The 24,106-nt window shown below is 34.2% G+C and overlaps 1 protein-coding gene across 5 annotated transcripts in view; it reads right to left on the reverse strand.

Annotated features, from left to right (window-relative positions):
• The window catches only part of FNDC3A (fibronectin type III domain containing 3A), a 145,749-nt gene that overhangs the window by 25,720 nt on the left and 95,923 nt on the right, over positions 1–24,106 (reverse strand). For all 5 annotated transcript variants that reach the window (XM_072976219.1, XM_031684554.2, XM_072976221.1 and 2 more), the window contains 7 exons: positions 18,163–18,400; positions 13,215–13,484; positions 12,018–12,076; positions 5,729–5,886; positions 3,751–3,810; positions 2,352–2,490; positions 915–968 (listed from right to left, as the gene is read on the reverse strand). In XM_072976219.1, the coding sequence (XP_072832320.1) occupies positions 915–968; positions 2,352–2,490; positions 3,751–3,810; positions 5,729–5,886; positions 12,018–12,076; positions 13,215–13,484; positions 18,163–18,400 (978 nt within the window). The remainder of the gene's footprint in view (positions 1–914; positions 969–2,351; positions 2,491–3,750; positions 3,811–5,728; positions 5,887–12,017; positions 12,077–13,214; positions 13,485–18,162; positions 18,401–24,106) is intronic.

A 24,106-nucleotide genomic window follows, 5' to 3' on the forward strand; every position in this document is an offset into this window, starting at 1 on the left:
TATAAGGAATTACCTTTCTATTTCTAATTTGTTTTGAGTTTTAACTGAGATGGGTGATAAAGTTTATCAAATACCTTCCATAATTTGTCAAAATGGTTAAACTAAGGCTCTTGAGATGGAGAGATTATCCTTGATTATTTGGGTGGGTCCTAAATGGAATTACAAATTGCCTTTTTAGAGGGAGGTAGAGAAGGACTTGAAAACAGAAGGGGAAAAAGGCGATGCGCAGCAGGGGGAGAAAAGGCAATCTGATGCCACCATGAACCAAAAAATGAGGAGAGCCTCCAGAAGCTGGAAAGGCAAGGAAATGGATACTCCTCTAGGAAATGGAATCAGGGCTGTGGTGACATCATGATTTTGGCCCAGTGAAAGCCATTTTGGATTTCTGGCTTCTAGAACTATAGGAGAATAAAAGAGTTGTTTTAAGCCATCCAGTTTGTGGTTAATTTGTTAAAGCAGCCACAGGATATGAACATCCTTGCCTTTAAAGCTGATGTGAAAGAAAATATTCCTTCATCAAGGTAATTAACCAGTTAAAAGAGGAGGGTATAGCTCAGTGGTAGAGTGCATGCCTAGCGTGCATAAGGTCCTAGGTTCAAACCTCAGCACCTCCGTTAAAAGTAAGTAAGTAAGTAAAAAGAAATAAAAAAAAAAAGTACCTCCCCCCCCTCAAAATAAAAACTAATTAATTAAGGTAATTAACCAAGTGACAGCTCTGATGGTGGTTTAGCTGAAAAAAACACAGGGAGGTTCAGTCAGTAATGTTTTCTAAGAACACAATCAATCGACACATACCACAGAAAACCATTCATATTGTTTTTAAAGAGGAAAAAAACTATTAAACAAAAACGTTATTTCTGCCTGATGATATGCATACATTTTTAGCCTAACTTAAAAAGTTTAAATTTACTTACCTCATCCCACTCTAAAATAAAGCTTTGGATTTTAGAACCATTGTCACTAGGTGCCTAAAACAAACACCAAAAAACAAACAAAATGAGTACAAATTAGTACCTTTATAAAAGACATTGTGATGATCTAATCTAAGGCATCTATTGTGTCACACATATTCTCTGGGATTTAGCCCTGGAAAAATCTGCACAGGGAATACAGAAATACATGTATCCTCCCATAATCCTTTGAAAGCAAGAAAACAAAGCAAGAGGCTACTCAAATTTTTCTGAACACTGAACAATCTCTTTTATTAAGAACTATCTTAACTTTTATAATCCTTTTTAAAAAAATCTCTTTGCCTTTTATCAAAAGGTCTTACAGCTTTAAGCTCCTCAGGTTGATACTGTCATTTTCATTAAAACTCAGTTTACAATCTGAAAGTAATATTGCATAATACAACCAAAGAGAAAGAACTAGGATGCTGAAAGGAACTCCAAGAAGGCATACAGTCTGGATCTCTGCTTCTAGACTCCATGTGTCAGCTGCCCAAGATTGCTAATTCATCAACCTGTTAATCTTCAGTGGCAACAATTTCAGTCTTTTTGTCATTTTATTCCAGTATTTAATCACTCTAGAACTAAAGAATTTCACTTTTATTTCAGTGCAATAAAGAATTGTTCTTTTCCTCTATGACTTTTGAATGTGCTCCTGGACGTCCACATAGGTGAAATATATGTTTATAATTATTACAGTCTAGAACCTAATTCTATTTTACAAGGTATTTTTGGTATAATTTTAACAGTTACTATATTCCCTCAAATGCAACTACTGTGCAAGGGAAAGACTGTACTTAATTTGGTTCAGAAATTTACCAATACCTATGTATCATTTCAGAAAATCATATCACCAATGACAATGATTTTTGTGGTATTTGAATTACCAGTTCTGTCTAGTGTCTATCCAGTTCATTACATCTTCCTGTGTAGCTGGGCCCAAATATCTATATATTACAAAATACATTATTCTATTAAAAATAATTTTATTCCTCCTTTAAGGCATCATATTAATGTTTTTAGAACTACGAGTCCAGTTATTATTAATTTCATTTTAGGATAAAACTCAGGATATAAAGGTGTCATTATAAAATACTAGAGAAAGCAGTAATGAGCTTGAGAATTACTGTTGTGACCTGCTGTGTTATCACATATTCAGTATAAAGACTGCTAATTATAAATCAATCTTTTCTCCTATATTTACATAAAACATGGAAAAACTGACAGAGTGTTATTTTAAGGTATAAGAAGCAAATGCCTATTTACTATATGTAAAGAACAAGAACAGATTAGGTTAAACCTCTTTTGACTCCAAAAACAACTGAAGTTTAATACTACAAGGAAAAAAAAAAAAAAAAGGAAACAAATATCCAGTTGGAAATACTCCACAGAGAATATTCTTACCTTCCACTGCAAAGTGAGTGAATTTTTGGTCCGATTGGCTATCCTTGGAGGATTAGGTATGTCAGGCTCACAGCTCAAGGTAGTAAAGGTTTCAGCTTCTGAAGGAGTTCCCTTTATAGAATTGTATTCTGCCTGAACTCTAAGGTGATAAAAAATAAACATTTATCCTGCAGAATCACTATATCCTACCGTTCTACAGTGTTACCTTTAAGTACCTGCAAGTCAGTAAGGTGCCCTATAATGTTCTATTGAGAAAATATGCATATCAGAAATAAAGGGTGACCCTTAAAAAAAAAAAGAAAAATAGAACAGACCAGTGGCTTTCATCTTGTTCTTTTCTTTTTAAAATTTTTGTCTTCTTTTCCTTTTTTCTTGCGGGGGACAGTAATTCGGTTTATTTTTTTATTTAATGGAGGTATTGGCGATTGAACCCAGGACCTCGTGCATGCTAGGCATGCGCTCTACCACTGAGCTGTCCGCCCCCCTCGGCTATCATCTTTTTCTGACTGCCCAAAGTAAGTAATTCATTTTAAACTGTGACTGTGTTTCTGTGATATGTATTTATACACACACACACACATACACACAACAAAAGTATCCTGAAACACTATCCTTAAGTAGGATAATATACTGATACTTTTTACTCCTTTTGATTATACTTAATTAAAAAATTCTGAATATAACTCACAAAATTAATTTCATGATTCAATAATAGTTGCAATCCACAGTTTGAAAAGCATTAAGTTGGACAATACTTTGGGTTCATTCATAGGCTGTATAACTGAAGACTTAATTTAATAGTTCAACAGGAATAATCCCAACTACAAGTGTTCTTTTTATAAACAGAGGTGACTGACTAAATTATTACACTGAGTTACAGCTGGGAGGCCCTAGAGTCTAAGAATAATTTCAGTAAATTATAACAGAAGAACTGTGCAGAGTAAAACAGTAGTTTCTAAGTTACCCCAATTAAATGTTATGAAATTCTAAGAGTTTTAATATGACAAACTCTAACAAAATAGGATAGAGTAAAAATACAGAAGTAGGAACCAAATATTATTTATGATTCTGTTTAATAAAAATTTCTAAAGCTGGAATAATTTTCCAGCGCTAAATTAGATCCTATAGACATATTATACACATTATCTGTATATTCGTTCTAATTCCTATATCCTACAAACAGGGTGATTAACCCTTCAATATAACATTTGAGTTAAATGTTTTTGTTTTTTGGGGAAAGTACTGATATTTATACCAAAAGAAAAATAAAAGTCCACAAAATGCATGTTTTCAATCCGAAATTAATATTTAAATTATATCCTAGACTTTTAAAGAAATCATTAAAAACAAACAATCTCTTTGCTATATTATATAAAAGCAACATATAGGAATTTCTTACTTTGCATGGTAATCTGTAGCTGGTTTGAGATCATTTAAAGTGACACTTGTTTCTTCTCCTCTGGGGGAAAAAAAGGTAACATTTCATTGTCTGATAAACAAAGCATTTCCAGAGAATATGTATTATATACACTACAGTTGTGGTTACTTTATAAAATTACACTGCTTCTTACTTTACCAACTGGAACCACATCCAGATTGTACTAATATATGGAATTTGTGTAATTAGGATATGTGACAGACTTAAGTATGTTCCTGTATACCACTTTAAAACAAAAAGGTGTGCTAAACAAATCAGTTGTGTAAGCCAGATTTTTTCTTTTTTGGTAGAATTAGGGAAGATAGTTTATTGGAGAAATGCAACTATTTTTAATTATTTTAAAATCCATTTGCATATACTGAAAACACCAAATAACATATGTACTACTGAAATCAAAATTACCAAATTTTTACAAGGAGTCTGCCACTACTGAATTTTATTTAAAATAGAACATAGAACTTTAAAAAAAAATGTTTAATGACTAGGTAAGAAAAAAAGTGAATCATAATTTAAAGTAAAGTATTTCCCATGGCCACTATTACATTTTCAAATATAACAGCATACATTTTCTTAAATAATCATTTGATACTACTATTATTTGGGTAAGTAGTCAACAAAACAGCCTGTTTTCTCTTTTTTTTTGAAACCCTTGTTCTCTGTTCCATTTCCTTCAGCCAAGTTCCTCTCCTCTCTACTTTATGGACTTCTTCCTCTTACCTTCTATCCCACTCCTACTTGCCTTCCAGCTATCCTGTTTCTCAAATCAAAACCAGTGAATATTATGAGAAAGAAAACATATCTCATTGATGCAAGTACACCTTAATGAACTGAGCAATTGTAGCAACAGCCTCAGAGAGAGACCTTAATTGGTGTACAGTAAACCAGGTGACTAAGGTTGATTAATGTTCCTCTTGTGGCTCTCTGGTCAGGCTGCAAATGGAGATAAATCCTTCTTTTTAGGAAGCAGCCATATCGAACTACAACAGCCATTTAACACAAAAAGAAACCTTTATTTTGATGGACTTCATTCCCTGGTTTACCCGTTAGGTAGGTTTGCTTCTTTTAAGAAAAAGAAATAGAATAAACACAAGGAAGTCTCAATAGAGAAAAGGAGATGCGGTATTTTTATAACCTGTTACTAGATGACAGTCACTGGAGCAGTTTCACTTTCCTTTCTTCCCCATACTAGCTATTTTTTTTGAAAAAAGGCACCAGGAAGTCTGATGTATCCAGTGTTCTATGTTAATTATGATCATTCAAATGGCTAACCACCTCTTTTACAATCTTCCTGGGGCTGAAATTATACCTAGTAATTGACTTTACTCTTTTTCATCAGAATAAGCAATTCCTATATGGATAAGAACAGAAAAATACTTTACAACCGTCAGTCATGAATGTCATAATTTTAGCCACTGACACTTTCTAAGGCTTCTTGGTATATAATGCACTTTTTAACCAAGAAAAGAGGACTATGATGTTTTCAAAATATTATTATTAACATACCAATACACAAATGAAGAACAATGGTACTAAATTCATTTTACAATAGGACATGAGCTTGTACATACAAGAATTAAGTCCAACTCCTTAAAGGAGCAATACCACACTGCATGAGTTCACAATATAAGAGTTCTCCATTTCTGGTCCTAGCTTCTACATGATGCAATTTAAATTTATGTCTTTATTTAAATTTATGACTATTAGGAAGCCTACTGAAAAATAAAAAAAGTTGAATGTGGCTAATGAAAGTGATTAGTCCAAGGGAGTGTAGACAGAAATGTGAACCAGCTGACATTTGGACTATTTACATTGAAATTACTATCACCGGTCAATTTATAGATGCAAAACAAAAGCATGAAAAGGAAAATAGCACAAAATCAGTATTAAACTCTTTATTAACTTATATAACGGGAAGGAGTAAAACATAACAAATACCTACGCATATACACTTTTATATTTCCCATCTTTTCCAGTACTTGAGACCAGAATTTCATAACCATAGACCTCTGGTACAGTAGTCTCATCAGTTTCACCATTAATGAGGCTGGAAGGAGGTGACCAGGTAAGTACTACTGTCCTTGCCTGGATGTCTGAGGCCTGCAAAAACATAACATTTAGAAGCTCTTTGAAACAACTGAAATGTACACAAAAAACTGAAAAATCAAGTGGGGTTTCAAGATTAAATAAAATATATCTGTAACTACCTACATAAAATGGCTCACAAATAGAAACCTGTCCATTTGTAGATGAGATATAATTTACTGTGAAAGGGCAGATGGGTTCAACAAAAGTTGAACAAAAGACCATTTTGGGCTATTTAAAACTATTAGAGTAAACATCCTATAGTCAAGAGAAAGAATGGCAGAAAAAACTCACTTGTAATATATCTGAGAGGGTTCATTTCCTCACTTTAGAAAGTGTCCAACAGTAAGAAAAAGACCAAAAACTCAAGAGAAAAATGAGCAAAGAACGTGGACTGTCCAAAGAAATAAAATATAAATGAATAATATTTAAAATAAAAATATATAAATTAAAATAAACCTAACTAGATTCATAACTAAGTAAATATAAATTAAAACAAGATGCCACTTTTCATCCACTGGGCTAGGGAAGATTAAAAAACTGATAATATCCAGTGTGTTGAGGGTTTGGAGAAATGGGTACTCTCTTAAACGGAGATAGGAGTATATACTGGTACAATCCCTGCGTAGAGCTACTTAGGAACCACTATAAAAATTTAAAATGTGTTTACTTTTTGACTCAGAAATTCTATTTTCAGGAATTTTTTTCCAGGATAATATTCCATAAACTTACATCAGTACATAAATATATGCAATTAAGAATACTCATCACAGCATTGTTAATAATGGTAAGAAATAGGAAATATTGGTATAGCTTAACATTACTACGCAGCTACTCACAAAAGAATGAGGTAGACATGTTATGTGCTGACATTTTAAAGATGCCCTCAATATATCAGTGCTATGGCACTATTTACAATAGCCAAGACGTGGAAACAACCCAAATTAATGTCCGTTGACAGACGACTGAATAAAGAAGATGTGGTATATACATGCAATGGAATGCTAACTGGCCATAAAAAAGAATAAAATTATGCCATTTGCAGCAACATGGATGGATCTGGAGATTGTCATTCTAAGTAAAGTAAGCCAGAAAGAGAAAGGAAAAACGCCATATGGTATCACTTGTATGTGGAATCTACAAAAAAAGGGGACACAAACAAACTTATCTACAAAACAGAAATAGACTCACAGACATAGAGAACAAACCTACAGTTACCAGGGTTAAAGGGGGTTGGAAGGGATAAACTGGGAGTTTGAAAACTGCACCTCTTGGGGAGTGATGGAAATGTTAGCTACCTTGATTGTAGTAGTGGTTTCATGGGTGCATACATCTATCAAAATTCATCAAAGTGTACACCTCAAACGTGCAGTTTACTGTATAGGAACCATACCACGATAAAGGTGTTAAAAAATTAAAAATATATATCGGTGCTATGTAATAGTGGGAAAAAAAGTTGCAAAGCAGTATATATGCTATGATCTCAGCTGTGTTAAAGAAATTTAAAAATACATACAAAGATCGGAAAATGTACTGTAAAAATGTACTAATTCTTACCTCTGAGGATTTTGTATGTATATGTAGTAGGATGCAGGGAGAATTGCGAGAGAAAAACAGGTTTTAATAGTGTTCTATATATTTTGGATTACTTTTATAATAAAAGTCTAATAAAGAGAAAAAAAAAGTCTCGGGATTAGATTTAAACTAAAATTTGGTAACAAAGGTATCAGATTATACCTGGACATTAATGTAAAAGCATACTTTAAAAATACCTACATTTAATGGCTATCTTAGTCAAAGATAACAAAACAAACAGAAACAAAATAAAACCAACAACCACTAGGATGAAGAGCACCCTATCTTGAATCAGCAGAATGAACAATTTGTACACAAGCATAATTTTCTCTCCTTTTCACAGATCCTAAAGCTTGAAATAATTCAGAAGACTATTACTGTATTTAATCTGCTTCTATTGAGTCACAGGAAATGTAATATTTACCATCATATTGTCTTTAAAAAATCTTAGTACAGCACTATGTTTCATTTATAGTGGACTTAAAAATGATTCCTTGTTTTAACCAGTGTCCTCTGGCTATTAACCTGTAACTGCAAGATTATGTTTAATGTTAACATATGTGCATATGTATATATATGCATACCCTTTAGAGTTTCTTGATTTTATGGGAGGATCATAACTGTGTTAAACTGTGAAAATAGGTAATTGAACAGTACCCTGAAGACAAGTCAGTCAGTAGCATTAACTGGTATCTACATTATAAAGCTTATTTTATTAGGCACTGTGGGTACTGACTACATCATCAGAAGTATAGGCGGTAGAGACAAGTATGGAGGCACCAGACTTGTCACTAATTTGCTTGATGATACTAAACTCTCAACCTTTTAGGTTCCAAGTTTCATCTATAAAATAAGTGAGATGATCTGTTTACCATAATTAATCAAATACAGTATTTTTAAAAGGCTTTTTAGAGGAATAAATCTAGATTTACAGAAAAGTGGGGAAGATAATATATACACAGAGTTCCTGTATACTTTTTACCTGGCTTCTTCTAATGTTAACATCTTGTATAACAATGTATTTTTTTGTCAAAATTAAGAAATTAACACTGGTAGAATATTGTTATTAAAAATTTAACTAAACTATACTTTTAATTATTAACTAAATAGACTTTTCCAGGATACCATGTTGAATTTACCAAGTATAGTTAAAAAAAATTAGGACACACTGTTAATTTCAACTTTTCTAGACAATCTGTTTTTACAGAAAACTCTTAGTCTCAACTCATTCTATAAAAAACATATTTTGTTACTTGCAAATAAATGTTAAGGCACGAAAGAAGTGATTACACTGGGGCTGCTATGGAAAACTTCATAAGAAGTGAATTTTGAATAGAATTTTTAAGATTTTGGGATGGGATGGGATATAATTTGGCAGAAAAGAAATGGGTAAGCTGTCGGAACATGTGTGAGTGTGTATTTTAAAAAGTTCCCTAGTAATTTCATGTTCATGAGCACAGCAGATTAAGGGAGAAAGAGAGAGACAGATAATGGACCATTAAAAGGATCATAGGAGAAAAAGGAAGTGATCAACAGTGTCAAATACTGCAGGGAGAAGGAGAATTAATGTAGTCTCAAAAACGCCTCAAAATGCTATTTTCTACACCATACACAAAAATAAACTCTAAATGGCTTAAAGACAATATAAGACAAGACACGATAAACCTCCTAGAGAAAACACAGACAAAACACTCTCTGACATAAATCTTAACAGTGTTCTCCTAGGGCAGTCTATCCAGGCAATAGAAATTAAAGCAAAAATTAATAAATGGGACCTAATTAAACTTAAAAGCTTTTGCACAGCAAAGGAACCACAAGCAAAACAAAACGACAGCCTACAGCATGGGAGAAAATATTTGCAAATGATGTGACTCAAAGGTTTAATTTCCAGAATACATAAACAGCTCATAAAATTTAATAACAGAAAAACAATCCAATTCAAAAATGGCCAGAAAATCTAAACAAGCAGTTCTCCAATGAAGACATACAAATGGCCAATAGGCACATGAAAAATGCTCAATATCACTAATGAGGGGAGAAACGCAAATCAAAACTACGAGGTATCATCTCACACCAGTCAGAACAGCCATCATTAAAAAGTCCACAAATGATAAATGTTGAAGAGGGTGTGAAGAAAAGGGAACCCTCCTACACTGTTGGTGGGAATGTGATTTGGTGCAGCCATTAGGGAAAACAGTATGGAGATTCCTTAAAAAACTAAAAATAGATTTCTATCATATGATCGAGCAATCCCACTTCTGGGTATATATCCAGAAGGACCTTAAATCAAAAAGATACATGCACTCCAATGTTCACGCAACACTATATGCAACAGCCAAGACATGGAAACAACCTAAATGTCCATCGACAGATGACTGGATAAAGAAGTTGTGGTATATTTATACACTGGAATACTACTCAGCCATAAAAAAGAATAAAATAATGCCATTTGTAGCAACATGGATGAATCTGGAGATCGTCATACTACATGAAGTAAGCCAGAAAGAGAAAGAAAAATACCATATGATATAACTCATATGTGGAATCTAAAAAAAAGAAAAAAAGAGGACACTAATGAACTCACCTACAAAACAGAAACAGACTCACAGACATAACAATCTTATGGTTACCAGAGGAAGTGGGGTGGGAAGGGATAAATTTGGGAGTTTGAGATTACAGATGTTAGCCACATATATAAAAATAGATACAAAAACCAAATTTCTTCTGTATAGCACAGGGAACTATATTCAATATCTTGTAATGACCTTTAATGAAAAAGAATATGAAAATGAATACATGTATGTCTATGCATGACTGGAATATTGTGCTGTATACCAGAAATTGACACACTGTAACTGACTGTACTTCAATTTAAAAAATGCTATTTTCTGGTGCTGGTTTCAGATGGATTATAATGAGTTGTAAAGAAGCAGACTGCAATACAGCTACTGTGAAATTCCTGTGAATTCCTTTGACATTCCTGTCAAGTTTTAGTTCCTCTGTTAGTATATATTCTTATAGCACTAAATCACTTTGTTCTGGTACTTCACAGACACAACTTTATATTTATTGCATTATGGTGACTCCTACACTCTGCAGGCAGGGGCCATGTATGTCCTTTGCTTTCTAGACTGTCTCCAGCTTCTAGGCAGCATCTGATATTTTGTAAATGGTCAAATATTTATGGAATGATTAAGTGAATGAATTCATTTAATTTGGTGTCCTAACTGAACTAGAGCATGCAAAAACAACCATACACACAAAAATAATAAAAAAACCCTGACCTGTACTTCACAGCTCACAAGAAATTTAATAAAAAAGACATAGTTACCCAAACTGTAAAAACAAACTAAAACAAAACAAAGCAAAACAAAACCATCAGCGTTACTTTGTTTTATGACACAGGGCTTATTCTTTTACTAAGTTATATCTTCCTCATAATATTGAGCAAGAAATTCTTTAAAAGAATTATTTCATGCTTTATGTGTCTGAAAAATCATACTTTTAATATTATAAGTAACTATTATAACAAGTAAATGCGACTAGCATTAGCTATTATGTCATTCAAGTATCATTTCTATTAAGGCTACCAAATTCCTTTTGTTGCAAATCTAGTGATACACATTTGGATATATAGAGATCTTGGAAGATTACTGCCTGAATTTCAACCCCAGTTTCAACACTACTTAGAGAACCTACTCTTGCTTCAGTTTCCTCATCTGTAGGATAGGGAAAATAATATATAGAGAGGGTTGTTGTAGGAATTTAAGAAAATAATGCACATAGGTATTCAAAGCACTTTGAACAAAGCCTGACACTAGTAAACTTGTGTTAGCTATTACTGTGACATAATTCTGTAAATGTTCACATTAATTTACAAGCATATGCTCAATCTTAAGAGAAAACAAATTGGAATGAAAATAACTAGAGCATCCAAATCTATTATTTAGGGTTGTCAGAAAAAGTAGGACCATGGGATATTAATAGGCTTAAAAAAATTCAGTTTATATGAGCACTTTACTTAATATTAATCCTTTGTCTTACCTGATGTAAATATTTTTCCTATTAGAATGACAGCCTTTATTTAGGCTATTTTAAAAATACACAAAAAATTTTATGTGGCCAGTTTTGCTGTCATACCCTTTTCTGGTTTTCTGATTTCTTCTGTTACATCTACACTTACAAAAGGACTGGGGAATATTAACTTTCTTCTATGGTTTGATTTTAACTCTTTTTGCATTTGTAGTTAACTGGACATATTTTATATGGAAATAATATAAATGTGTTTTGAAAAAACTGGTAATCAGTCATACATCTTTATTTGATCTTTACTTGGTCCAATGATTTTCAATGTCATTTAGAATATATTAAAACCTTGTTTTAAAAACGAACTCTTGGCTGAGCATTCTGCTTCAGTAATTAACCTATTTCTCCTTATGTCAGATATGTATCGATCCATTACTAATCTCATGTTCCTTCATATAGTTAAGTTTTAAGTAAGGCCTGAATATACCAAAATCCTATATGAATATATTAAATATAAATGTCAAGAAAATACATGAGCTACTTACCACTGGTTTGACAATGTTGGAAAGAAGTGCTTCAAAGGCTTTAGTTTCTTCATCTTTTTCTTAAAAAAAAAAAAAAGACTTAAATGCAGTCATTCTGCTCCCTTCACAATATGTTGTCTAAAACAAATACCAATAGGGTTCATATTTGAGATTTTTATTGTCTAGCTTTATTCCTTAGTTCATATTCAGCAGTTTGTGGCTTTTTAGAGTTCTTCTGCCTCAGTTTGTTTCCATTTTAGCCATGATTACTAATTATAATACCACTATATATATCTGAACTAGTCAGTAAGTTTTTCTTATAGAAAGTGTATTTTTTATTCATAGTTGTCAAAAATACTCTCTATGGAAAGTTCTTATTTGCCAATCTCATACCTCTTAAATTGACAAGTTAACTGAGTATTTGTGTCATGACATGCCTTTAAATGTGGTTCCCAAAATAGGAATATAATTGACTTGACCATAACTTATAGCTACCACTGATGTATCTGAAACTTTAGTTTAACTCTTCTGAAACATTAGTGCTGGAAAGAATGATCAGGAGGTCTCAAAAACATGGGAGAATATTTTTATAAACGTTAATATACAAGCCATGAGGTTGTTAAAGCATTACATTTGTTGACGGGGAATGGAAATTTTAAAAAGTAGTACTCAGAGTTCATATATGGAAGTCACAAGTTAGCGGAGAGTTCCATGAGGGGAAACATGAGGGTTTTAAGAGAAGAGAACTTTTGAAGAAAGGAATGGGCAATACTGTATCCGAACTATAGAGTATATAAATAGACTGGTGAATGACATTAACTAGTTGCTATCAGGGACTTGCATATAAAGAAACTGGGAGAAACAAAGAGTTTTGATAAAAACCAACATAGCCTTCCTTATTCAGGTCCAGAAAGAGAAGAAAAGGAATCTGGAGGAACTTTAATTTTAAGCTCTCCTATCTGGTAGAAATTTCTCTTTGTTAGTAAAATTTATGATATAGGTGAAATTATTAACTGAGCTTTCCTAAAATGTAAAAAGAAGTACCCTAGTAAATAGTTAGGTTCTAAAACTCTGCCCTCACATTTAGAAAGTGTTAGGCTATTAATCTATAGTTTAAGTGAAGCATGACGAAATGACTGAAAGGTTAGAATATACTTTTCGTAGGTTAAATAATGATGAAAAGCACTAATTACAACATATTTTATTTTAAATAGTTACCTTCTATTTCTGTATCAATTTGTGCACCACCTTTCCCTTTTCCTGACTTGTTCTTTACTGATCCTGTGTTTCCACCGCTGGCATTCTGCCCTTTTATAAGTCCATTATGTTCATTTATGGGAGAAGGGCATTTCTGAGGTGATGATGGTGGACTGCTCACTTTATCTTTCTGTGTTCCTTGGCGATCCTTTAATTTTTTCTGCAAACGTTCATATGTTTTACTAGATCTTTCATCTCTAAAGTTGGACCTTCCATGTGTAGAGTGAGCATCTAAGAAGAAATCAGAAAAAAAATTTTAAAAGGTTACTTTCTCCAAACACGTTTATGGCATGAGAAAAGAATACGAAATAAATCTATCATTATATTATATAAAACTTACTATAAAATATTTCAAAACATAACTGCACAACAAAGCAAAATTTCTGTGTCTCTACCAACTGAGGGAACTAAACTTTGTAACTTGATTATAATTATAATCTTACAGACATTTCTTCCCTTCATTTTTTATCAACTATTAATCTTCATAGAAACAGCTTGGTGTGGTATACCAAGACTATCACAGGTCGGTGATAAGATCTGAACTAAGCTGTGCACAGTTCTTCTTTTACTTTTTTGTAGCCATCACTTTTAGCATCTCTTTCAACTTCAAACATATAAAAAAGATAAAAAGAAAAATCACCACCTGCCTAAATTCCCTCATGTGACTTAAAAAAGCAAATCATCACTAAACTTACAGGGCTTTAAGTTAGCAAAAAGAAGTGAGTGTGATTATTTACTAATGACAGAATTTAGGTACAAAGTATTACATCCTCAGATATTGTAAACTCAAGGCTGTGACTTAGAAGAATGTATTTGTTCTAATAAAATGTCATACAGCAATATAACAAAATCAATACATTTGTAAATACTGTTACACCAATTGTCCTCAGTTGTTCCTTTTAAATTTAAAATCTGTAGTGAGGAAAACATTTCTAAAAAGAAGCCTCAAATATCTCAATAAAAAAGTCTTATTTTACTAGTGATTTAAGAAAATTAATATTCTTAATTATTGTAAGGACATGTATAATAATATTAAAATATAAACATAGGAATTTGGATATATACAAGTAAAAGAGTAAGTTTAGAGCCTTACCTAACATTATATACAAATATTAACTCAAAATGATTCAAAGACTTAAATGTAGAAGCTAAAACTATATAACACTTACAGAAGGAAACAGGTACAAATCTGCATGACTTTGGATTAGGTAAGTTTCTTAGATATGATACCAATAGTAAGAGGAATCAAAGGAAAAGTCAGGCAGACTTCATCAAAATTAAAAACCTTTCTGCATCAAAGGATATCATCAAGAAGGTAACAAGACAATATGAAAGAAAATATCCGCAAATCATTTATCTGATAAAGGGCTTGTATCCAGAATATAAAAACTCTTTACAACTCAACAATAAAAAGACAACCCAATTAAAAACAGATAAAGGATTTAAATAGACATCTTTATAAAGAAGATTTAAAAACTGCCAATAAGCAAATGAAAAGATGCTTAACACCAGTAGTTATCAGGGACAATCAAATCAAAACCATAAAGAGATAACACTTCACACTCACTGGGATGGCTATAATCAAAAGACAGACAGTAACAAGTTTTGGCAAGGATAGGGGAGAAATCAGAACCCTCATACATTGTTGGTGGGGATGTAAAATAGTGCATTCACTATGGAAAACAATTTTGCAGTTCCTCAAAAAGTTAAACACAGAATTACCATGTAAGCTGGCAATTCCACTCTTAGGTATATATCCAGGAGACATGAAACCATACATCTACACAAAAACTGGTACACAAATGTCACAGCACCATTATTCAGAATAGACAAAAAGGAGAAACAACCCAAATGTCTATCAACTAATTAATGGATAAGCAAAATTACAGCCACATAATAGAATATTTTTCAGCCATAAAAAGGAATGGAATACTGATCATGTTACAAGCTTGAACTAAACCTTGAAAATTAATAAGCTAAGTGAAAAACGCTAAATACAAAAGGCCATATAATGTATGAATGTTTACATGAAATGTCTAGAATAGACTACTTCACAGAGGTAGAAAGTAGACTAGGAAATGGGGAAAAAGAGGGAATTAGGACTGACTCTTAATAGACACAGTTTCTTTTTTGGGATGACAGAAACATTCTGGAATTAGATAGCCATAGTGAAAATGGTACCTAGTGAATATACTAAAAACCACTGAATTGTACACTTTAAAATGGTGAATTCTGTTACATGAATTATTGCAATAAAAAAAGAAAAAACATAGGAAATGTAATTAGTGCATACTTTTAAAATGTGGTTGTCCACATGTTTTAATATTTCATTTCTTACTCAAATATAATGATAAACTAATCATGCAGGGGAAATAAAAATATGTTGTAGTAAAACAGAGCAGGAAATTATCAAACAGATCTCAAAGGGTTAAAATTCTCAGCAATGAACTAGCTGAGTCCCTATAGAAATTACTTATTTAACATTCCTGAGCTTCAGTTTCTTCATCTCTATTTTGTAGGTTTTTTGTAAGTGAGGTAATACATGTATGAGCACAGTGTGTAGCAAAGTTCAGGCTTAGTAACTGTAGTAGTTGAAGTAAAATGCTGGATTAGGTCCCACTATGGGAAGCCATACAAAATATGCATGGAAAAGGGGTCATGGAGACAGCTACTGGTTATAAACTATTGTAAGTCATTAGGATTCGGTGGTAAATTCCTTGGCTTATAACCTCAAATACAATGTGACTCTTGTCTTCCATCGTTGGGTAGCTGGTTTTTAGATTTATGCTCTTTGTACGTTTGTATGCTTCACTTTCCTTCTCATCACTGTGAATCATACTCACATATTCTAATGCATATCCCTTTTGAATTAATAAAGGATTTTAACAATGAAAAATAGTTGTAATTGTACCATTTAGCTTTTCCTTATATTTTTTACAACTGTGTTTGAGAAAATTAAGTCATACTTAGGAATAAAAAAATGGAAGAGACTAATTTATAATATAAATGCGTGCTATTCAAAAGTATGCTCATTGGACCATGGCATGAGCCTTATCTGGAAATTTGTTAGAAATGCAGAAAACCAAACCACATTTAGACCTGCAGAACTGATAAGCTTTTCCTGGGTAATAGAAATAAGTCTGGAAAAAATTATAATGTATGAGATAATATATATATCTACTACTTACAGGTTGTGCTGAATAATTTAAATTCTGTATTGAGAGTTATTTCTTCTACAAAGTTACTAAGCACAGATGATAGGTATTGATTAAGTGCAAGAAAAACAGTGATGAATAAAACAGATTCAGTTCTTAGGGGGTTTACAGTCAAATAAAGGAGAAAGACATACAAATAAACAACAAAAAAATCCAATTGTGTTAAGTTCTATGAAAGAAACAGGTTTCAGTGCTAGAGACTGATAAGGAAAGGTTACAGAAGGTCTCTCCGAAACCTAACGGGGAAAAAAAGGCCTTCCATTCCACAGGAAAAGGGGAAGAGCATTTCTAGCAGAGAGAACATCATTTGTAGAGGCACTGAAGCAAGGAAGAGCTTGGAGGGTCTGAAAAATTGAAGGTGGGGGCGCGTGTGTGGAAACAACTGAGACAAAGCAGTCTGAGGCCACAGGGCAGGATCTTCTTGAGGGCAGTCAGTTTTGGCCCCCAGGAATCATTGGGCAATATCCAGAGATATTTTTAATTGTTGAATTGAGTTGGGGTGAGGGGAAAGGCTGAAGTTGTGTGCTACCGGCATCTAGTGGTAGATGGCAGGGATCCTTCTCAACATCCTATAATGTAGAGTTCTGTCCTCCACAACAGACTTACCCTTCCTCAAATATCAAGAGTGCTGAGGTTGAGAAATCCTGGTCTAGGGGAAAGGTTTAGGATTTCATTCTAAATGCAACGGAAAGTCACTGAAATCTATTAAATAGGAGAATGGTCTGATTTATATTTTAAAATAATTACTCTGGCTGAACCTGGATGGTTGGGGGCAAGAATGACAGCAGAAAACTAACTGGAAGGCTGCTGTTGCAGTTGCTCTGACAAGAGGTGATGGTGGACTAGATGTGAGTAGCACTGGGAAAAAAGTAAATAAATTTGGGAAACTTCTGTAAATAGATACCAATTGATGTGGGGGTTGAAAGAGGAGGAATCAAATTTGGCTATCTAGTTTTCACTTGCCAAATTGAGTGGACAGTGGTACCACCTATCAAGATGAAGATGACAGAGAAAAACAGGTTCCATAATTGAGATTTGTTTCCAAATGCTGTAACTGAGATGCATGAGACACTTAAGTGGAGTCATCAAGACGGCAGTTAGAAATTAAAGTCTGGGGCTCAGGAGAGGTTTGACTGAAGATACAAATTTGAGAATATTGAAGGTATTTAAAGCAATAGAAAAAATAAGAGTGAGAGTGAGTGAGTGAGTGAGTGAGTGTGTGAGTGTGTGAGTGTGTGTGTGTGCGCGCGCGCGCGCGCGCACGCAGTTAGCTATATCAGCTCCCTGAGGGCAGAGGTTATGTCTTATTCTGTTTTTCTTATCTCTTACGGAACCTAACAACTTTGTAAGTGGCACCAGACCCTTCACGATTTAACAGTAGCATGATTGTTCCAGGATAAAAAATTTCCTCAGAGCCTAGAGAACAGCAGGACAGAGGAGAAGACCTCTTGTTTGAATGTGTCCCCACTAAATATTGCTGCATGATTACGTGTCCTGTTTGATATTCTGTTTACTCATCTGCCTTGAAGGGTGATCAGGAGGATGAAAAATTTAACATAGTGTTTGAGTTAACAGAAAATGATTGTGATATTGTTACCATTTTTTGGTTTCTTTTATATAATATAACAGCCTCTATTATATCCAAGCAAAGAATAGTCAACGCCATGAAACAGGAATGTCTTTAGATGTCTTACCTACATCTCCATATACTTGTGAAGACTGATACTGTGGCATATACTGTGTTGCCATGTCTCCAGCTCCAGCTACTGGTGAGTACATATGGCGTGGCGGAGGGGGCATCATGGTTGGGACAGGAATAAAACCAGGCAGAGGAGGATGTGGAGAACGGTGGATGACGGTGTGACCACCAGGATGAAACTCTGGTGCCTGAGGAACCACAACAACTCTTCGAACACCATTGTCTTCAATGACCTACAAAATGAACAACAGATTAAAAGTTTCTTTCATAGGATGTAAGCAATTTTTCTGAAATATGTTGAGTAAGAATTTTTACACCAATATAAGTTAATTAAGAAATTTTAAAGAATCAACAAGAAAAGATTTTATTAAATACACTGAATACATATGAATCAGCCCTGACCGACATGAAATAGTTTTTGTTATACAATGGAATATAAATCTTAAAATACTGATGAGACTAGCTAAATAATAATATAAACAATGAGTATGATATTTGATATTTATCTTAGGTGTTACATGCATTTAGCGATACAGTAAAAATGAAGAGAGTCTCAAAGGAACTTTTGGTTTGAACATAATAGGAACAGGAATTACCTTTTCCAGATTACGGTGGGTGGGGTGGGAGAAACAAGATGTGGAAACAACAGAAACTGTGAAATAGAAATGGGGGAAAAAACCTAGATCCAGACTCCTAAGATCAATCATATATTGAATTTATGTATAAAACTCTTAGGATCATGACCAGGACAATTTTAATATTGAAGATCATTTCGAGAGAGGCAAACACCTAATATACTAACTCTCAGGCAAGAAAAATATCTGTGGCTCTGAGCTTCAGAAATTACACTCTTTCAAATAGGGGTCACACTGGGGAAAAGGATTTTTTTAAATGACAGATTTATTCCCTTTGAACCTCACTGGAACAACAAGGACAACAACAAGGTCTAGAAAGATACAGAATTTTATCTTAAAATTAGAAATCCTTCTACTAAAATAGGGCCCTTAACCTTGTAGACCCAAATGCTTACTACTGAGGTGTAGCAAACGGCTAATAATGCCTTTCCTATGGAAATAGAAAATGATGAAAGTGTAAAGTGCTAACTTAAAGGCAAATCCTGATATTTTTCAGGCAGGACACATCTACCATGCTTAAAAGAAGAGTAAATTTTGTATATAAACATATATGCTTGGTAGGAAAGTTAGAAAACACACTTATCTGGGTACAGATAAGCATAAATTACAAATAAATTACTGCTTTAGAAGGAATATGGTTGCTATTAAATAGCCTATTAAACTAACCTTACCTGCTGGAGTGTGAGATGACTTGTCTGTAATACGGGACCAGAAAAGCAAATGAATCACTGTTTGTATACACTAGCTCTACAACTACAATGCCTTGCTTCTAGCAAAATGGATGCCTCATATGCCACCTCTCTTCCTATGTAACTCAGTTCTGGATTCAGGCCTCAGACAAGTGCATATATGATTTAGTAGAAACTAAATCATATCTGGAACCCTAGCTGAAGGTAATCTGAAAACTGTTTACAGCCTCTAATTTATAGGAAGGGACATTAGAAGGAGTTTGGAATGGATTTTGAGTGAGCCAAACCAGCGTCTGTCGTAATATGCAACTTTCACCATTATCAACTCTCTAACTCACAAATCTTAAATGATTCCCCTGCATTTCTGATTGGCTTGTGTAGTCCATACTCTCCAACCTAGCATCCCATCTGGTTCCAACCTATCTACAACTGTATCTCTTCTACACCGAATCCTGAACCCTTAACTCCATCTAGGCTTGGTATACTAAAAAACCTATCTTCATACTTATCTATACATTTCTTTATCTTGTACTTTTGTTTGTGCCATTGAATTTCCTCTTCATTTTGCTTCCCCTTAATTTACAGCCATGCAAATCCCATCTATCCTTCCAAATCTAGCTCTAACCTCCTCCATTCATTTAAAAAAATTGTTTTTGAATAAAACAGAGACATTGGTAATTTAGAAAAGAAAAAGGAGTATGTGTTTGTGCAGGCACAAATACTAGTAGGGGCAAACATTATTTAGCATGTTGCACAGTGATATACACTACGGAAAGCTGTAGGTAAGGCACACTATGTTTGGGGCACAGGTTGTAATATAAAACAGAATGATCAGGACAGGCCTTACTGGCAAAATCAAATTTGAGCAGACACTTGAAAGAACTGAAGGAGTTAGCCATGCAAAAACCTGGAAGAGTGTTCTGGGTAGAGGGAACAGTTAGAACAAAATCTCTAAGGTAGAAGTGGCTAGAAGGAAGCTGGTGTGACTGGATTAGCATAACAGAGGAGGAAGGACAGAAGCAGATGAGATCAGAGAGGTACAAAATGGTAGAGGAGGTGGCCAGGTCAGGCAGGGCTATATAGACTATTAAGGATTTGCATTTACTCAGTGAAATGGGGAACTATCACAGTGTTTTGGGCAGAAGAGTGATATAAACCAGTGGTTCTCATCTAGGGGTGATTTTGCCCCCCAGGGGACATTTGGCAGTATCTGGAGTCATTTTTGTTTGTCATACCTGGAGCAGAAGGTACCACTAGCATCTAGTGAGTAGAGGTCAGGGATGCTGCTATATACCCTACAGCACAGAGGACAAACCCCCAAAACAAAAAATTATTTTTTTAACATTTTTTATTGATTTATAATCATTTTACAGTGTTGTGTCAAATTCCAGTGTTCAGCACAATTTTTCAGTCATTCATGGACATATACACACTCATTGTCACATTTTTTTCTCTGTGATTTATCATAACATTTTGTGTATATTTCCCTGTGCTATACAGTGTAATCTTGTTTATCTGTTCTACAATTTTGAAATCCCAGTCTATCCCTTCCCACCCTCTACCCCGCCCCTGGTAACCACAAGTCTGTATTCTCTGTCCATGAGTCTATTTCTGTCCTGTATTTATGCTTTGTTTTTGTTTGTTTGTTTTTGTTTTTTAGATTCCACATATGAGCGATCTCATATGGTATTTTTCTTTCTCTTTCTGGCTTACTTCACTTAGAATGACATTCTCTAGGAGCATCCATGTTGCTGCAAATGGCATTATGTTGTCGGTTTTTATGGCTGAGTAGTATTCCATTGTATAAATATACCACCTCTTCTTTATCCAGTCACCTATTGATGGACATTTAGGCTGTTTCCATGTTTTGGCTATTGTAAATAGTGCTGCTATGAACATTGGGGTGTAGGTGTCATCCTGAAGTAGATTTCCTTCTGGGTACAAGCCCAGGAGTGGGATTCCTGGGTCATATGGTAAGTCTATTCCTAGTCTTTTGAGGAATCTCCACACTATTTTCCATAGTGGCTGCACCAAACTGCATTCCCACCAGCAGTGTAGGAGGGTTCCCCTTTCTCCACAGCCTCTCCAGCATTTGTCATTTTTGGATTTTTGAATGACGGCCATTCTGACTGGTGTGAGGTGATACCTCATTGTAGTTTGATTTGCATTTCTCTGATAATTAGTGATATTGAACATTTTTTCATGTGCTTTTTGATCATTTGTGTGTCTTCCTTGGAGAATTGCTTGTTTAGGTCTTCTGCCCATTTTTGGATTGGGTTCTTTATTTTTTTCTTATTGAGTCGTATGAGCTGCTTATATATTTTGGAGATCAAGCCTTTGTCGGTTTCACTTGCAAAAATTTTCTCCCATTCCGTAGGTTTTCTTCTTGTTTTATTTCTGGTTTCCTTTGCTCTGCAGAAGCTTGTAAGTTTCATTAGGTCCCATTTGTTTATTCTTGCTTTTATTTCTTCTAGGAGAAAATTTTTGAAATGTATGTCAGATAATGTTTTGCCTATGTTTTCCTCTAGGAGGTTTATTGCATCCTGTCTTATGTTTAAGCCTTTAATCCATTTTGAGTTGATTTTTGTATATGGTGTAAGGGTGTGTTCTAGCTTCATTGTTTTACATGCTGCTGTCCAGTTTTCCCAACACCATTTGCTGAAGAGACTGATTCCATTGTATATTCTTGCCTCCTTTGTCGAAGATGAGTTGACCAAAAGTTTGTGGGTTCATTTCTGGGCTCTCTATTCTGTTCCATTGGTCTATATGTCTGTTTTGGTACCAATACCATGCTGTCTTGATGACTGTAGCTCTATAGTATTGTCTGAAGTCTGGGAGAGTTATTCCTCCAGCCTCTTTCTTTCTCTTCAGTAATGCTTTAGCAATTCTAGGTCTTTGATGGTTCCATATAAATTTTATTATGATTTGTTCTAGTTCTGTGAAATATGTCCTGGGTAATTGGATAGGGATTGCATTAAATCTGTAGATTGCCTTGGGCAGCTGTGACCATTTTAACAATATTGATTCTTCCAATCCAAGAGCATGGAATATCTTTCCATTTTTTAAAGTCTTCTTTAATTTCCTTCATCAGTGGTTTATAGTTTTCTGTGTATAATTCTTTCGCCTCCTTGGTTAGATTTATTCCCAGATATTTTATTACTTTGGGTGCTATTTTAAAGGGGATTGTTTCTTTACTTTCTTTTTCTGTTGATTTATCGTTAGTGTAAAGAAAGGCAACTGATTTTTGAACATTAATTTTGTAACCTGCTACCTTGCTGAATTCTTCAATCAGCTCTAGTAGCTTTTGTGTGGACCTTTTAGGGTTTTCTATATATAGTAACATGTCATCAGCATATAATGACACTTTTACCTCTTCTTTTCCAATTTGGATCCCTTTTATTTCTTTCTCTTGCCTGACTGCTGTGGCTAGGACTTCCAGGACTATGTTGAATAGGAGGGGTGATAGTGGGCATCCTTGTCTTGTCCCAGATTTTAGTGGGAAGCTTTTGAGTTTTTCACGGTTGAGAACTATGCTGGCTGTAGGTTTGTCATATATAGCTTTTATGATGTTGAGATATGTTCCCTCTATACCCACTTTGGTGAGAGTTTTTATCATAAATGGGTGTTGAATTTTATCAAATGCTTTTTCTGCATCGATTGAGATGATCATGTGGTTTTTGTCCTTTCTCTTGTTGATGTGATGTATTACATTGATTGATTTGCGTAAGTTGAACCAGCCTTGTGTCCCTGGGATGAACCCCACTTGGTCATGATGTATAATCTGTTTTATGTGTTGCTGGATTCTATTTGCTAAAATTTTGGTGAGGATTTTGGCGTCTATGTTCATCAGTGATATTGGCCTATAATTCTCTTTTTTTGTAGTGTCTTTGCCTGGTTTTGGTATCAGGGTGATGGTGGCTTCATAGAATGAGATTGGGAGTATTCCCTCCTTTTCCATCATGTGGAAGAGTTTGAGAAGGACTGGTATGAGTTCTTCTTTGTATGTTTGGTAGAATTCCCCAGTGAAGCCATCCGGTCCTGGACTTTTATTTGTAGGGAGGTTTTTAATTGCTATTTCTATTTCCTTTCTAGTGATCGGATTGTTCAAGTGTTCAGTTTCTTCTTGATTCAGTTTTGGTGGACAGTATGCTTCCAGAAACTTGTCCATCTCCTCTAGGTTATCCAGTTTGGTTCCATATAGTTTTTCATAATATTCTCATATGATATTCTGTATTTCTATTTTGTTTGTTGTAATTTCTCCATTTTCCTTTCTTATTTTGCTAATTTGTGCTCTCTCTTTTTTCTTCTTTGTGAGTTTGGCCAGAGGTTTGTCGATTTTATTTACTTTTTCAAAAAGCCAGCTTTTGGTTTGGTTGATTTTTTCTATGGTCTTGTTAATCTCTATGGTATTTAATTCCTCTCTGATCTTTATTATTTCCTTCCTTCTGCTGCTTTTTGGGGCTTTTTGTTATTCTTTTTCTAATTGATTCAGGTGGTGGGTTAACTTGTTTATTTGAGATTGTTCTTCTTTTTTGAGGAAGGCCTGTATCGCTATAAACTTCCCTCTTAGCACTGCCTTTGCTGTGTCCCATAGGTTTTGAGTGGTTGTGCTTTC

This window comes from Vicugna pacos, chromosome 14 (assembly GCF_048564905.1).
Source record: "Vicugna pacos chromosome 14, VicPac4, whole genome shotgun sequence".
NCBI lineage: Eukaryota > Metazoa > Chordata > Mammalia > Artiodactyla > Camelidae > Vicugna > Vicugna pacos.